This window comes from Narcine bancroftii, chromosome 14 (genome assembly GCF_036971445.1).
Source record: "Narcine bancroftii isolate sNarBan1 chromosome 14, sNarBan1.hap1, whole genome shotgun sequence".
NCBI classification, from domain to species: Eukaryota; Metazoa; Chordata; class Chondrichthyes; order Torpediniformes; family Narcinidae; genus Narcine; species Narcine bancroftii.
Window position 1 is genome coordinate 26,880,582 of NC_091482.1, and position 17,126 is coordinate 26,897,707.

General features: G+C 42.4%; 1 protein-coding gene across 3 annotated transcripts in view; it reads left to right on the forward strand.

Moving 5' to 3' along the window:
- Positions 1-16,853, forward strand: part of limk1a (LIM domain kinase 1a) — a 53,285-nt gene extending 36,432 nt beyond the window's left edge. For all 3 annotated transcript variants that reach the window (XM_069912079.1, XM_069912082.1, XM_069912080.1), the window contains 5 exons: positions 244-309; positions 1,666-1,819; positions 5,091-5,146; positions 6,154-6,311; positions 13,142-16,853. In XM_069912079.1, the coding sequence (XP_069768180.1) occupies positions 244-309; positions 1,666-1,819; positions 5,091-5,146; positions 6,154-6,311; positions 13,142-13,292 (585 nt within the window). In that variant the 3' untranslated portion in view covers positions 13,293-16,853. The remainder of the gene's footprint in view (positions 1-243; positions 310-1,665; positions 1,820-5,090; positions 5,147-6,153; positions 6,312-13,141) is intronic.
- Positions 16,854-17,126: the final 273 nt, after the last annotated feature.

A 17,126-nucleotide genomic window follows, 5' to 3' on the forward strand; every position in this document is an offset into this window, starting at 1 on the left:
CTGAAAATTCTGGATTGCTGTCTTAAAGTGACTCCAGCTCTGTAGATGGTTTTGCCACCTTCTAATTATAGCAATGAAGATGGGTTTTGCTGAGGAGCTGGGTATTGTCGTCAGGTTGACATTCACCCCCCATTCCACTTTGAGGGGCAGTATGTCTTCCCTCCTCCCATCAGCAGATGTCAATTAAACTAAAGGAGATGTCATTATTTTTAAGCTCTTTCCTGTTTTTTTTTCTGATTACAGTCCTATCTGCATTCGATGAACATTATCCATCGAGATTTGAACTCTCATAACTGCCTGGTGCGCGAGGTAAGCATCGATCAAGTGAGGTGCGAAAGAATCTATTGTAAGTGTGGGATGGTGTCGTGTGGCTTTTCTGGTCGGATTATCTTCAATATTCTCGTGTCAGTACCATTTACTATGCAGGGACACAAAGTGATTGTCTGGGATGTGGGCAAGATGCAATGTCAATCTCTGTTGGTGTGTGGGAAGGGGTCAGAGGCCATAGTGGTCCTTGCCAGAGAAAGGTGGGTGGGGTGAGAGGGAAGAGGTGATTTTATTGCTCCCAGATGATAGTAGTCCCTATTGGGGATTCCAGCTGTTGATGGCCGGCAAGGAGAGCTTGAACAATGGTGCCCCCCCCCCCACCCCCCCCGTGGATATTGTGACTGAATGAGCCATACAGGGACTTGAGCTGAGGATGTAACAGGTTTTTAAATCAGTGTGCAGCTGGATCTGACGGACAATCTTTCAGTAGAATCTCCCTGAACTCAAACCGCATTGAATTTAATACTCTTAGGTAAAAAGACTGTGGCAAGTAATTATGGTTTCAGAAGTGATATTTGCATAGTTTACTTCGATACTTTGTGCACAGTAAATTTGGTACCACAGAGTTGCATATTTACATTGGGTGCACAACTTAACTGACAAGATCAGATCCAACTCATTTGAGACTAAATTCACATTAATATTCCACAGGTTCTGAGGACAAAACTTGGATCACAGTTTTGTGAGGATTGACTCTGGCTATACAAATATCTGAAGTATTAATTTACAGAACAAATATTTCTGTGACCATGTTTGATGGCTTCATGGCAAATTAACCATTCTGCGATCTCCCTTGATCTGTCTCAATGAAGCAAGCTATCTGAGCTGAAGGTGTTTAATGCCTGACTTGCTGTGCACAAATTGAAATAGCCTGTGGTCTGTACATTTGGCCAATACAAACCAGAATGATTCCTGGTCACATCAATTTCCAAAACGTATCTATTAAGTAGCCTTTTGTGGGCCATTGGCCTGCTGTCATAGTTGATTATTGCTTGTAGGAGTTTCATGTAAATAGTTTGAAGACTGGTTCTCATTTGTACTATCAACTTCCCTGCAATACCTGGTTACAGCTCTTTCACCCATCAAGGATCAAGGGTAATGGTGGATGCTATTACACTGCTAATGTGGGGTGTTTTTGCATTGGTGGACCCTGTGTATAAGAGGGGCACTGTCACTCTTATTGTGTGTCTGTTTAGTGGGGTGGTAAGGGATGTGCTATGAAGGTTATCCAAATGACAGTGGTCCATTCTACTAGTTTCTTGTGCTGTTTGGCCTTTACCAAGGGGTAAGTGATCGTGGCCCCTTCTAGACTTTGCATCAATTTGTCTTGCATTTCAGAATAAAACTTTAGTGGTGGCAGATTTTGGATTATCTCGACTTATGGTTGATGATAAGAAGCAGGAAAGTCAATCCACCATGAGGAAGCAGGACCGGAAGAAGCGCTACACCGTGGTGGGAAACCCTTACTGGATGGCTCCAGAGATGATCAATGGTCAGTGTACAAAATCTACAATGTATTTTAATTTAATTTAGAGTTGCAGCAATAGTACCGAGCCCTTCTGGCCCATGCACATGGGATGCCCAAATACATCAATTTAACCTACAATGTACATTTGGAGGATGGGAGGAAACCCACATTGGTCACAAGGACAACATACAGACTCCTTACAAGACCGTGCCTCTGGGTCATTGGTGCTATCTTTCTTCTTTGGCTTGGCTTCGCGGACGAAGATTTATGGAGGGGGTAAAAAGTCCACGTCAGCTGCAGGCTCGTTTGTGGCTGACAAGTCCGATGCGGGACAGGCAGACACGATTGCAGCGGTTGCAAGGGAAAATTGGTTGGTTGGGGTTGGGTGTTGGGTTTTTCCTCCTTTGCCTTTTGTCAGTGAGGTGGGCTCTGCGGTCTTCTTCAAAGGAGGTTGCTGCCCGCCAAACTGTGAGGCGCCAAGATGCACGGTTTGAGGCGTTATCGGCCCACTGGCAGTGGTCAATGTGGCAGGCACCAAGAGATTTCTTTAGGCAGTCCTTGTACCTTTTCTTTGGTGCACCTCTGTCACGGTGGCCAGTGGAGAGCTCGCCATATAACACGATCTTGGGAAGGCGATGGTCCTCCATTCTGGAGACGTGACCCATCCAGCGCAGCTGGATCTTCAGCAGCGTGGACTCGATGCTGTCGACCTCTGCCATCTCGAGTACTTCAACGTTAGGGGTGTAAGCGCTCCAATGGATGTTGAGGATGGAGCGGAGACAACGCTGGTGGAAGCGTTCTAGGAGCCGTAGGTGGTGCCGGTAGAGGACCCATGATTCGGAGCCGAACAGGAGTGTGGGTATGACAACGGCTCTGTATACGCTTATCTTTGTGAGGTTTTTCAGTTGGTTGTTTTTCCAGACTCTTTTGTGTAGTCTTCCAAAGGCGCTATTTGCCTTGGCGAGTCTGTTGTCTATCTCATTGTCGATCCTTGCATCTGATGAAATGGTGCAGCCGAGATAGGTAAACTGGTTGACCGTTTTGAGTTTTGTGTGCCCGATGGAGATGTGGGGGGGCTGGTAGTCATGGTGGGGAGCTGGCTGATGGAGGACCTCAGTTTTCTTCAGGCTGACTTCCAGGCCAAACATTTTGGCAGTTTCCGCAAAGCAGGACGTCAAGCGCTGAAGAGCTGGCTCTGAATGGGCAACTAAAGCGGCATCATCTGCAAAGAGTAGTTCACGGACAAGTTTCTCTTGTGTCTTGGTGTGAGCTTGCAGGCGCCTCAGATTGAAGAGACTGCCATCCGTGCGGTACCGGATGTAAACAGTGTCTTCATTGTTGGGGTCTTTCATGGCTTGGTTCAGCATCATGCTGAAGAAGATTGAAAAGAGGGTTGGTGCGAGAACACAGCCTTGCTTCACGCCATTGTTAATGGAGAAGGGTTCAGAGAGCTCATTGCTGTATCTGACCCGACCTTGTTGGTTTTCGTGCAGTTGGATAATCATGTTGAGGAACTTTGGGGGACATCCGATGCGCTCTAGTATTTGCCAAAGCCCTTTCCTGCTCACGGTGTCGAAGGCTTTGGTGAGGTCAACAAAGGTGATGTAGAGTCCTTTGTTTTGTTCTCTGCACTTTTCTTGGAGCTTCCAATCTCTTTTCAGTGCCAACCGCTCAGTCCAAGATTCCGCCCTGCTCCAGCTCCCTCAACAGCCCCTAAGGCTAGAGCTGGATGAGGTTCCCACCCTGGATGAGACATATAAGGCAATCGAACAACTGAAAAGTGGCAAAGCAGCAGGTATGGATGGAATCCCCCCAGAAGTCTGGAAAGCTGGCGGCAAAACTCTGCATGCCAAACTGCATGAGTTTTTCAAGCTTTGTTGGGACCAAGGTAAACTGCCTCAGGATCTTCGTGATGCCACCATCATCACCCTGTACAAAAACAAAGGCGAGAAATCAGACTGCTCAAACTACAGGGGAATCACGTTGCTCTCCATTGCAGGCAAAATCTTCGCTAGGATTCTACTAAATAGAATAATACCTAGTGTCGCCGAGAATATTCTCCCAGAATCACAGTGCGGCTTTCGCGCAAACAGAGGAACCACTGACATGGTCTTTGCCCTCAGACAGCTCCATTGGTGCTATAGTATTGCGGTAACTGCTCTGCTAAGTCATCCATTCATCTATCCTTGGGCTTCTTCGTGTTGTGATCACCCCATTACCATACTCTGTGTGAGAGCAGTTCAGTGAACATCAGCAATCTATCTAACTGCATAGGATTTGATCTTGGTTTAGCATAGCTTTCCCAAGTGAGCATGTTCGAGCAGGAGTCTGGTTATTGTGAAGAATTTGGGAGTCACTTTACCCCTTCAACTGCCCGTTGATCCTGGATCTTTCTGGGCATTTTGCTCAGTAACAAATCTGACCATGCATTGGAGTCTTGGTGAGATCATGTGGAATCTTCAACAAAATGTTTCAAACAAAACATGTTTTAAAATGATTTTCACACAGGTCCCAATGTTGTGTCAAGCAACAATGACTTAAATCCTCGTTAAAATATTGAGTATAAACAGGAGAGTCTCATTACATCTGCTTGACCAGAGTTACAGTCCTCAAATTTAGTTTCTGGTGTTTGGATCCATGGTGAAAAGTTGACCTGAGCTTTAGGGCTCACGTGTTCAGTTTAAATATCACTTAGAAACAAATCTGTCTGATCCAAGTGTGCTGAGCATGTTCCGAAACCAACCGCAGACTATTATTATCTGATGGGACAATCTTTCAGTCGAGTCTCCCTGAACTCGAACTCGATCAGGCCAGGAGCGTCAACTGCCTTTACTTCTGTGTGACCTGCTGAGTTTTCCAGCTCTTTTGTGCTCTGCACTAGATCCAACATCTGCAGATTTTTGTTGTTGTTGTTTGCATCTCAGGATCAGTGGAGAATGGGAAGACTTCCAGCCCGTGCAGTCTTGATGTGTGGTTTGCTAATGCTTTTGATTCTCTTCAGTACTCTCCAGTAGTGTTGATGCTTGCTTTAACCATGAACGCTGTGCATTGTTCAGTACACCCTCTGGTGGACAGCCACAGTTCACAAATGTTTGAGGAACAGCGAAGCCTCTTTGCACCTCTGTCCCCTTATTATTTTATCTATATTGACCTCATGGTTACAGGCTCTTCTGGCCCATGCTGCTCATATACCCCAATTAACCTACTATCTCGTACATTTATTGTTTTTTATCTGCCCTCTTTTATTTGGTGCTTTTTTTTTAAAACTCATACCTCGTTTTTAAAATTTTCACAGGTAAAAGCTATGATGAGAAAGTTGACATCTTTTCGTTTGGGATTGTGCTATGTGAGGTAAGAAATAAAACAGAGGAGCTTGAGCACTTCTGATTAAAGCTGCCGATGCTGCTGTTCTGTAAATAGGCTGGGTTGTTCCCACCAGGATGTTGCATTAGAGCATTAGTAAAGTGAGCCATCTGTAAAACAAGGAAACCCAAAGCCTAGTGATTGAATTTCATCCTGCTATCCCAGAACTTTTCCCCATTGTCCCAGTGTGATTGGAACTGAGGTATCAGCCACCAAATGAAGAGGGGCCAGATCGCGGGGATTCAACCATAAATCTTGAACGGAAGGAGATATTTATATATATTAAAAAAAGCTATGGTTCAAGTGAATTAAAAAGAGCATACTCTCTGTGGTTTGGCATAGCATTGTATTTGTTAGGGAAAAAAGCAAAACTTGCCTAGATTCTATTGTGGGGGGGGGTGGAGAAAATAAGTCACTAAAGCAAGATTTTAGAACAATGTATAGCATTGTTACATCACCATTTGGCCCATCCAACTTGTACCAACAATATTTGGGAAAATACTGTACTTTTGATGGTTAATTTAATAAATCCTTAATCAATTTGTTCGTATTGCCCAGACACTGCCCTCTGCCTACCACTGTAGTACAACACTTAAATAAACTCCAATCCAGATGTGAATTTCATCTTTGTGGATAGTTATGAATGGTGGTTGGGGATGATGGAACAAGGAGACAAATGTTATAAGAGATTACTGATTGTTCAAATGGCTTCAATAAGAGTTGGATGCATGCACTATCAAGCTTGATGTTGGCTCTCATGAGTTCTTTAACTCATGCAATCCATTTGAGAACACTCACTCTCTGCGCATTTTGTGCTTGCAAAATCAGAATTTTGATGCTTGGTCTCAGTTTAAGAAGTTTCCATTTTATTTACTAATGGAGTTCGTGGAGTTGAAGGGCTTGTGCATCAAGTATTTTGAGCAAATTCTTCCGTGAGTGACAAAGCTCTGAGGATATTGGCATAATTTCTGGTTTTCTTTCTCATTTTATTTTAGTTAATTGGTAGAGTGAATGCAGACCCAGATTACCTACCCAGGACAACAGACTTTGGTCTGAATGTCCCAGTGTTCTTGGATCGATACTGTCCTGTAGAATGTCCAGCAGCCTTCTTTCCACTTGCAGTCATGTGTTGTGACCTGGATCCTGAAAAGAGGTGAGTGGGCCATAGAATGATTTTTCAAACAAGATTTGGGTTGAGCCGTGATTGGAAAAATTGAGTTGAAAGGTTTGATCTAAATTTGGAGGTCGTCTAGTTCATTAGAGGGAAATTGGGATGGAGGGGCTTAAATTGGGTTGAGGAAGAATTGACTTGTTCTGCATTTTGGCTGAATGCACTTCTTGTTAAGTGATGGAGGTGTAAATGGAGTAAAACCAGGGATTTTTTTAGACAATATGGGGAGAAGCAAGAATTTGAAATAACACTACAGTTAGTGTAAAAGTTCAAATACTTGAGGAATGCCTGAATATGCCAAAATATTAGTGGGTCTAACATTAATTAGCCAGATTATCTATGACTGTTTTTGTGAACAGACATGCATGCCTTGGCATTTTTCCACATAATGGGATAGCTATATGGGTAAAGGTGCATCCTAGTTCTTCAGCACTAAAACTGAGGTGTGCAGTCCAATAGCCTTTTCTCTATCCAGTGGTCTCACCCTGGTTTGATGTGCAGTGAACAGAATTGTCTTAAAACTTGTTTGTACGATGGTGAGGATCTCGGGAAGGCGATTCTGGCTAATTATTATTGCAAATCCTTCAGTCTTCCATTGAGGGTGGGCATGTTCTCCCTTTTTCTTTCTTTGGCTTGGCTTCGCGGACGAAGATTTATGGAGGGGGTAAAAAGTCCACGTCAGCTGCAGGCTCGTTTGTGGCTGACCAGTCCGATGCGGGACAGGCAGACACGATTGCAGCGGTTGCAAGGGAAAATTGGTTGGTTGGGGTTGGGTTTTTCCTCCTTTGCCTTTTGTCAGTGAGGTGGGCTCTGCGGTCTTCTTCAAAGGAGGCTGCTGCCCGCCAAACTGTGAGGCGCCAAGATGCACGGTTTGAGGCGTTATCAGCCCACTGGCGGTGGTCAATGTGGCAGGCACCAAGAGATTTCTTTAGGCAGTCCTTGTACCTTTTCTTTGGTGCACCTCTGTCACGGTGGCCAGTGGAGAGCTCGCCATATAATACGATCTTGGGAAGGCGATGGTCCTCCATTCTGGAGACGTGACCCACCCAGCGCAGCTGGATCTTCAGCAGCGTGGACTCGATGCTGTCGACCTCTGCCATCTCGAGTACCTCGACGTTAGGGGTGTGAGCGCTCCAATGGATGTTGAGGATGGAGCGGAGACAACGCTGGTGGAAGCGTTCTAGGAGCCGTAGGTGGTGCCGGTAGAGGACCCATGATTCGGAGCCGAACAGGAGGGTGGTTAGCTGTTTATTTGACTACCACCATGACTTAATATTGTAGCATTTCAGAGCTTTGTTCTGATCTGTTGCTTGAATGATCACTATCTATTGCAATGCTGATGTTTGTTTACCACGCAAGGATTCCTGTTTTATGGGTTCATTGGGCTGGCACCTCATCAATTTTAGATATGCCTAGAGTGGTTTCTTTGCACCCTTCATTGAACCAGGGTTTAGTTCCCTGGTTGATTGTGATGGTAAAGTGAGCTCTACGTTGTGTCATGAGGTTGGGTTGTGGTGGTGTACGTTTGTAATGCTGCTGGAGGACCACAGCATCTTGTGGGTGTTAAACTAGAAAATGCTAGAGAAATTCAGATCAAGCAGCTTTATTGGCAAAGAAGCAAAATCAATGTCAAGATTTGATGAAGAGCTCTGGCCAAAATGTTGGCCATGTATCTTTGCCATAACGAATGTTGCGAGACCTGCTGAGTTTCTCCGCAGCTTTTGTGTATTAACGGTGGGCGCCTCGTTTTAGCTGCCAGATCTGTTCTGAGATGATGCAACATGGAGCATTATCTCTGTGTGTAAACAAGTCTACTGCTTTCATTTGTCATTGTTAAACATTTCCCAGGCCTACAGCCCACTGTTAATATGAACAGTATTGTTTGTGTTTACTTTCATTTTGATACCATCCTTGTTTTCTGCCATGATGTATTCTCATAAAGGCTTTCTTCCTCAGCAGAATGTTCCTTTGTCCTGAATTGTTCCCTCGAATATCTTTCACTGACCATCTTTCAACCTGTTTTCCACTCCACTCTGGTTCTGTTCGTGTACCATTGTAACTGCCTTTAGTGAAGTTTTATCTGCTTGTTTCTTACCTTCAGATTGAATTTGAAGTTTCAAAAGGCTATGAAATCATTAATGCAGTTTCATTTTAGACTATACCCAGCCTAAAATGACCCACTCCCTGGTTAGTTGGTCAATGTATTGGTGTGCCAATTTCATTTGTCCAACCTAATTGATTTGTAGCAGTATTTTTTAGAGACCCCCCCCCCCACAAGTAATTGTTGATACTCTGTCCCAAAGTTCAACTTCAGTAGCATGGTCGATGTACTGCACCCACAGTTAATGTCTTATTCTTGTTATTTCTTATCTCACCTAAAATGAGCTTGTTAGCCAATATCATTCCTCACCAATACAATGATCTCGTCCTTTACTAATAGCCCCACCTCATCTTTTCCTTTCTGAGTATTCTTCTGCAATGTCGTATATTCTTGAATATTCAGTTCCTGGTTTGGACACTTTGTGACTTACATCTTTATAATAGCATCAGTCATATCCGTTTATTTCTGCTTGTGCCGTCAGCTTGTCTGCAGATGCTATATTTTATGAAAAGGAAATCGTGTTTGATAAATTTGCTGGAGTTTAACTATTGCTGTACTGCCTTGCCCTGTAGTTTATGTGGATTTCCAGAAACTGTTTAATGAATTGTCACATAAAAGGTTACTGTACAAGGTGGGACTGGGGTGGGGGGGGGGGGGGGGGTAAATCTATTGGCATAGACAAGGGTAGCAAAAACAGGCTAGGTAAACAGGTTATGTTTCGATTGGTGCCGTAGGCATCATTGCCTGGGCCCCAGGTATTTACAGTGTCTTAATCCCTTGGATGAAGGAACCAAGTGCACTTGATGCAAAGATGGGTTATCAAATTGTGAAATGAACACTTTACGAACTGGTATAGATAAGTGAAAGGGTAAAAAATTGGCAGATTGGGAAATGCGGTTTTTCACTTCAGAAGAAAGAATGCAACAGTGAAATACGATTTAAACTGAGAATACAAAATGTTAGCACTCGGGAGCATGGGGTCTATGTGAAATACAAAAGATTAGCATGCAGCTACAGGAAGTAATCCGGAAATCGAAATAGAATATTTACTTGGAGGTACTGGGGAGCACCAAAATTTTAAAAAAAGATATGCCCATAAGGGTGCTGTTGACACTATACCTGGAGTAGAGTCTACAGCCTTGGTCTGTGTATTTGAGGAAGATTGTGCATGCATTGGAGGCAATGCAGAGAAGGTTTGCTAGCTTGATTGCTGGGATGAAGGGGTTGACATATGGGAAAGGTTTAGCAGACGGCCTGGCCTCTATGCTGTAGTCTCTAAGAATGAGAGGTGATCTTGTTCAAAATTCTGAGAGGAATTGATGGGGTGGTTGTTGAAAGGATATTTCTCCTAAATGGGATATTTCAAACTAGGGGGCATAGTTTGAGAATGGAGAGTAACACATTTCAGATGCTTATGAAGAAAATCTTCCACTGAGGATTGTTGAAATCTCTGCTCCTGAGAGTAATGGATGTTTTCAAGGTGGAGATTGACTGACATTTGGATGACAAGGGAGTAAAGTATTGGTTCGTGCTGTTGGAGGCCAGCGTGGATCAGCCATGATTTCAAGATTCCTTTATTGTCATGTAATATTATACAAAATTTCTTTCTGCCCGGCTTAAGGAAGACGGAGTCTCCATTAGTGTCGCCTGGCGTTCTTACAATGCAAAAGAGAGTCTCTTCAGAGTTGCTGTGTTCCTGGATTCGCTTCCAGTGTTCCCACAGCCGCAAAGACTTCTACTTGATCCATCAGCAACCCAAGCTCCAGATCCAATTCTCTGACGTGATCGGGAAGCCTTCGGTGTCCGAGGCCTTTAGTAGTCCTTCTTGCTCCCAGCACCCTCTTGAATCTATGCTTTGATACCTGGTTCCATGAGTCAGTCTCCAGCAGCCCACAGCCTGTCCGCAGCCACTGAGCCCCTTGCTGGTCTGCTGTCTTGGTTGCTGTCCTTTAGAGTCATCTTCTTTGCTTCTCCTTCTCAATGGAGGGGGTTCTCCCCATTTCTGGTGCTCTGAGCCAGCCCACTGCTCCACAGTCTGCAACCCTTGTGGCCACTGCCATCTTGAACACAGACCCTTGGTTGTTGGATTTTGACCAGGCCATTTAAAGTCTGTACGATGCTGCCGGGTGGTTGAACCCTTCGGAGCAGCGCTATGACTGGGCTTTCCTGAATATGTGGCAACGGTCCCATTTTCTTTTTCTCTGATCTTATTGAATGATGAACAAGGGACCTACTGACCTCCTGTTACATATGTAGTCATCATTTGGTATTCAAGTTAATTGAAAGGGAACGAGTGTGGCTTGGGCTTTGCTGCACTTGCTTTTAAACTGAAAGAATTTTAATGGTGCTTTGGTTTGGGAACATTGTACAGTTAAATCCCCTTGCACTTAGCACTGGTTCCCCGCAGGACTGTGTGTGAAGCCCAATGTTGTATTCTATTTATACCTATGACTGTGTCTCCAAGTATTCCTCTAATACCATCATAAAATTTATGGATGACATGACTATGGTTGGGCTCATTTCAAGGGGCGAAGAGTCAGCCTTTTGGGATGAAGTCCACAGACTGGCAGTGTGGTGCTCGGAAAATGATCTTCTACTGAATTCCTTGAAGAAGAGCTCGTAATGGATTTTATATTAATGGGGACTGTGTGGAAAGGATTGCAACTTTTAAGTTTCTGGGGAATGTATTTGGCTGAGAATCTTTCTTGGACTATTAATGGCACTGCTATGGTCAAGAAGGCACATCAATATCTCCATTTCCTGAGAATTCTTAGGAAAATTAATCTACGGAGAAGTTATTGATGTCCTTCTATTGCTGCTTTATTGAAAGCATGTTGACTTACTGCATTCCTGTGTCTTTTGCAAGATGTACACCTGCAGGTAAGAGGGATCTTCAGAGGGTTATCAATACGGCCCAGAGATCATTGGGTGCTCCTTGTCCCCTTTGGAGGATTCTTGTTGTATCGGGAAAGTAACCAATATCCTTAAGGATTCTACTCACCCAGGCTATCATCTGTTTGGCCTATTGCCCTTGGGTCAATTAAATCATGGACAAACAGACTCAAAAACAGTTTCCATCCCAGAGCCATTTGAGAATTAAACTCTGCCAGTTAGTGTATTTGTATTTTCTATTGTTTTAATGTTGCTTTTTTTTCTTGTTTTTATGTTGTATTTGTGAATACCGCGGTCGCGTTTTAAAAATTTTGTTGAATAGTTTTAAATAAAAGTTTAAATTTGTAAAAAAAATGAATGTTCTCCGAAGCAACACACAACCCCTTGGGAGCAAACATTCAGCCAGTGGAGTGTCCCGGTCATGCCCTGCCCGCAGCAGCTGTTTGAATAAAGCTGTGTTTGAATAAAAAGGTGTCGCCCAGGATAAAGAGCCACTCGCTGCTGGGGCAACTCTCCCAAAGTGTCTTCCTATCCCTCCCTAGTGAGTCTTTGTCTTTATTAGTAAAGCTTTGTGTGTAAATTTGGGGGGGGGGGGGGTTTAATTATAAAAGTGGCACAATGCTATTAATAGTGCTCACGAATGGGGTTCAAATTTAAAGGAAGGTGCGCTGAGGGTCTGACCGGGATACAGATGTGGAGGTGAGTCGGGTTGCGCCTTAGGGCCTATTGATGCCACTTGCCGCTGGAGCGACTCACCCAAAGTGTCTCCCTATCACTGCCTTGTAAGAGCCTATATCTTTATTAGTGTTAGGTATATTAGTAAGGCTTTATCTATAAACTTGGGGGAGGTGGGGGGGGGGTTAATTATGAAGGCGGCACTGTTAGTGCAGCAGTTAGCGCAATGCTGTTACAGCGCCAGCGACCAGAGTTCGAATTTAAATTTTCTAAGTTGCAGGAATTACCTGATTAAAGTGAACTTTACATAATTAAAGACTACAATACTGATTTTTTTTTTCCAAATCACTTTACATTTTGCACTGCCTTTGGTCTTTTAAATGGTGTATTCTTCATCCAGGTGTATTATATAGTAATATTTCTGGCATTTGCGATTCCCGTAGTTGCTGGATAATGGGGATTTTACTGTATTTGGTAAAGAGACCATAAACTATTTTCTTGGTTTTCTGCTGCTCTTAGTAATTGTTGATGTGACAATAATGGAATCGTTGACTAATAATAGCAATATTTCCATGCCTGAAGACGGGGGTAGAAGGAATTGTGTAGAAAGACTGAGGACTGCGGTAACGCATGGTATTGTGTGGAGTATGGCTAGTGTTTTTTTTATTTCTGATGCCTTTTGAAACACGGTGATTCTTTTTAGATTTGCATGTTAACCAGAGCATGCAGCTGTGATGCTAAAAGGCTGAGTGTTTGAACACTGACTTGTATAATAGCGTATCTCTAGGTTTCAGAGTAATTTTTGCCTTGTGTCGGACTTCTATCATTTTACCCAATAAATCTGGGAGGTAATATAATTGAGAGTACCCATTCCATTGGTTGCAAAGCAACAGTTTTTATGCCGATCACTTTCGTGTGCTGAAATGGCAAATCTCTAGCTCTCGGCCATGTAAAAACTAGCAGTTTTGAGAACAAGTGCAATGGAGTGAAGAGTTTCACAATTGGCCAACTGCAAGTTGAGTTCAGAGAGAAGTTGGTGTCAGAGGTGGTGGTCAATATCAGACCATGTGTTTGTGCTTTAACATTTGAACTGCATTTTCTTGAGACCTGCCACATTGGTTCTGAAGTTGTTTCTATTTCACAGGCCATCGTTTATGAACTTGGGGCAGTGGCTTTTAGCCCTGAAACTACATGTGGAGATGAACCTCCCTCTCTCCTCTGACCTGGAGCAGATTGATCGATCCTTTTTCCAGAATCATTCAAGGAGCAAGGAGAAGCTTCTGGAGCCCATGTGAGACGGCTGCACTAAGCAGGAAGCTGAATCATCACAGTGTAACCTACAAGCATGCTGATGTTCAGCTGATCAACTTCACTTAACCACACATTTCACCTGCATGCAGGGTGCAATCAGTCCTGCAAGTACACAGCTGCTGTTTATAATCCTGCAGGGTGACCCCTTCCGCTTTGACATTTCATGGGATGGCAAGAGTCCACCTAACACATTCAGCTGGATAGAGAACATGTACAGTAAATCAAATGAGCGTAAGTGGTTGTTCCACAGGTCATTCCTGGAGCTTTGGTGTCCAAGCTCGATGTTCAGCTCCTTGAATGCATTCTACAGTTAGTGACAGGACTGAATTGCTGCTCTCAAATGTGTTTTGGGGTAATGAGTAAATGGCATTTTGGCACGAGCCCTCAGCTCCTCGCAAGCATGGATTGGCAGTAGAAAAGTGCCCCAAACTTGGCAGTCTTTCGAAGAAATAGGCCACCAATTGGTTGCTATGAGAATTGTCGAGTTGTCATACTGTTTGGATTGGGCAGAGCAAGATATTATCCTGCACTTGTTGTATGCTGTGTGCCCAATGTGGGATCATGGCATGCATCTAAAGTGAAATTCATTCCACTCCAAGCGCGACCTTCCCTCCTCCTGATGAGGACAAATTTAGAAGCCAGCATTAGACATCCCACAGGACGACAATTTGGAAGCAAGTATTTGGGAACCACAGCAGTTGCGTATTTTGATTTAGAAAAAACGTTGAATCAATGGATTGAAGGTAATTGTGAAGAATTTTAACTTGCCACACAACATCTGGTGAAGAGCTGCAACATAAGATTTAGGGTCTTTAATGAATTGATTTCTCAGTTAATTGCTAAAAGGAGTTGTTTGAATGGAAGTTCGAACAAGAAACACTTCAAAATTGGATAATCTCAGAGTTACCTATGTTGTGCCTGTATACTTGATTGAGATTGAGCACCTCTGGACCAGATCCATTTAGTTTCTTCAATATCCTCTACTTCTCCTGTTTCATTCAAAGTTTAATCAAGATCTGGCTTTGACCTTTGTTCTCATTGACATAACATTGTTTTAAAGCCATTACACCTTGCTATTTTTCACTATGCACTCCTATTCAAATCGGGATTTATTTAACTTTTTATTTGCATTGATTTTGGATCTCTGTGGTTCCTTTTCTCCATGTTACCGGTTCTTAATCTTGCTCTGCTTCAAGGCTCTGTTTTGGCCCTCAATGCTAAGAAACAAAACCAGTTTATTAACCAATTACAGAGTTTCAGATATCAACATTTCTGGAAAAATGAAGTCCTTCAAGGTTCAAACCTGGGTTCTGGCATAAAGCCTCTGACAGCAATACAACAATTCTAAATATTTTTTTAAAATTGGTAATGGTCCTGATCTCAGAAGTAGCGGCAACCTCTGATAAAATTCCCAAAGGCTGTAATTTGCTGTTTTCTGTTCTTCAACCTGTGATGTTTCTGGACCTGTAACTTGTATAATTCTTGCTTTCTCTCAGCTATTTAAAAGTGTGTTAATTTTCCTTCTCTACCTCAGATTAACATTGTCTTCTTGGTCTATATTTTTTTATTTCTTGTTCCTTGTACTCAGAGTATTTCATATCAAAGTACTTTTTTTTGTATTGATGGACAAAAGCTAGCAATGATTGAGCACTCATCCTTATCACAGGCAGGAAGCTGCATTTTTCAAACTGGGTGTGGATCTCTCACTTGACGGCAATGCACTCTAAAGTGAAAGGTTGAAAATCTTTGACCAAGTACATGTTCAGCAATGCACTCCTGCAGTACACAATTGTTGCAATTTAAAAATTTCACCCCCGACAGCTAGAATAGGAATTCTCTTAAGATTGAACCAAGTCACAAAGTGTAAAGCTCCCCAAAATGTGATACATTAACCCATGTTGTATTGAATACTTGGTAGCTAAAAAGGAAAAACAAAATCCAAACATTAATCTGTGATTACATTCCCATGTCTGAGATGTAGTTCCAATGAAGCTTTGACTTGTTTCATCATCTGAAGAATTAACGGGAACAAATCTATTGAAGCACTGTTTGTCAATAACCTAAATTTAAAGACTTTTCCATGCATGTCAACCAAGAAAAATACTTTCACTGCTCTCTGCATTTCACATAATATTATTTGGCTCAAATTTGGTGATTTGTGAATAAATTAATTTTCATACCATCTTCACAACAAATAATTGTGAATTTTATTAAGGCTTCCTGTAAAACTTCATATCAGGATGTTTCACCAAAACAAGGTTGATGACAGAAATCTATGGGCTTCATGCTAGTTTACTGAGATGTGTGAACTTTGTACTATTAGTTAGTGAAATAAGATTGTGGGCTTGAAATCTAGCATTTACTGATGGTCTCCATTCCAAGTAAAGAAAATGTGCATCTCTGCCAACTACCTCCTTGCCTTTAGACAAATCTGACCAGCCAGTTTGTATAGTCTGTCAGCTGAGAATTGGAAAATTAAGTTGAAGGGATTCCAAGAAATTGTTCTCATCAAAAAAGATTGTTCAAAAGTTACCAAGAATTTATGATGTGGAGAACCCTGAAAGTGTCATTAGTGACATTAAGAATTTTGTATGTGAATGTTATCCACTGTTCAAAAACCTTGGCACCTTTTTAAAATATTTCACTTCCAAATCGTCCAAAAAAATTGTATAAAGAATGGGCAAGCTTTCTGATTGGTACAGAAGGTTACTTGTAGTGCAGTAGATGACCTGTATGTTATCGAGCCAAGGTTTGATTTTTGGTCCTAATCTTGGGACATTCTAAATGACTTGTGCATATTCCTTCTTTAGGAATGGTGAATGACTTGTTCATTGTCTTTCTGATGTCTGTCTGGTAGCCCATGCTTCAAACTGCATTATATGTGGCAGCGATTGGTTGGAACCAGATTAAATTTACCAGCCAACCGTAGTTCATTAGCCCATTGACATTCATGGTTGCAATTTCTCCACGAAGAATGGCAACTTGGGCTGTTAGCAGATGTAGACTTCCCAGCAATTTTGGTGCCTTCAGTGGTCAAGGGAGAAACCTCTGCAAAAATGAAATAATGCTATTTGCCATACAATGCTGTCAATTTTGTACTGAAACTTTACTCAATTGTACTGATGCCCAGACAAAAGGAATATGTTATTTGTAGGATAATTGAGGATAAATTATATTCCATTTAAGTGTGAATATCTTAACCAAGTGAAAATCTTGATCTTAGTCATGAGAGTATTTGTAATCAGATGAACACCACTAAAACCTGCAATGAAAATGCTCATCACACTAAGTTGTTCTGTGCCTTGTTTAGCCAGAGCTGCCAAGGACCAGAGATTGGCTTATGTTATTCATGAACTCAAATCATGCCTTTCCTTGAAAATTTTTAATTTATTGTTTCTGTGAATTCATTTATTGTTTTTGTTGAATTCTCATGTTTATGTTGTGAAACTCAAGCTGTGAACATGGTGCACTTTAAACACTGGAGACTGACTATGACAGCAAGTCTGTAAAGTATTATAATGGGGAAATGGAATAAAACCAGCTTCATCTCAAACAAAATCTCCACTGCTTTCTTGCACAGCCTAAACATTGTATCTGCAGTAAAGAATAGGGATGGGTACAAAATGACCACCATACCTGTACTGTGCAGTTAGTTACTCCTGCTAGAAATGGAAATATTCAACAATTATAGAACAGTACAGCACAATTGCAGGTTTATTTGGTTCATGGGTCTGCACAGAACATGATGTCTAAGTTAAAACAAAAACTACTGCTTGCACGTAATCCATATCCCGCTATTACTTACATACGTCTATCCA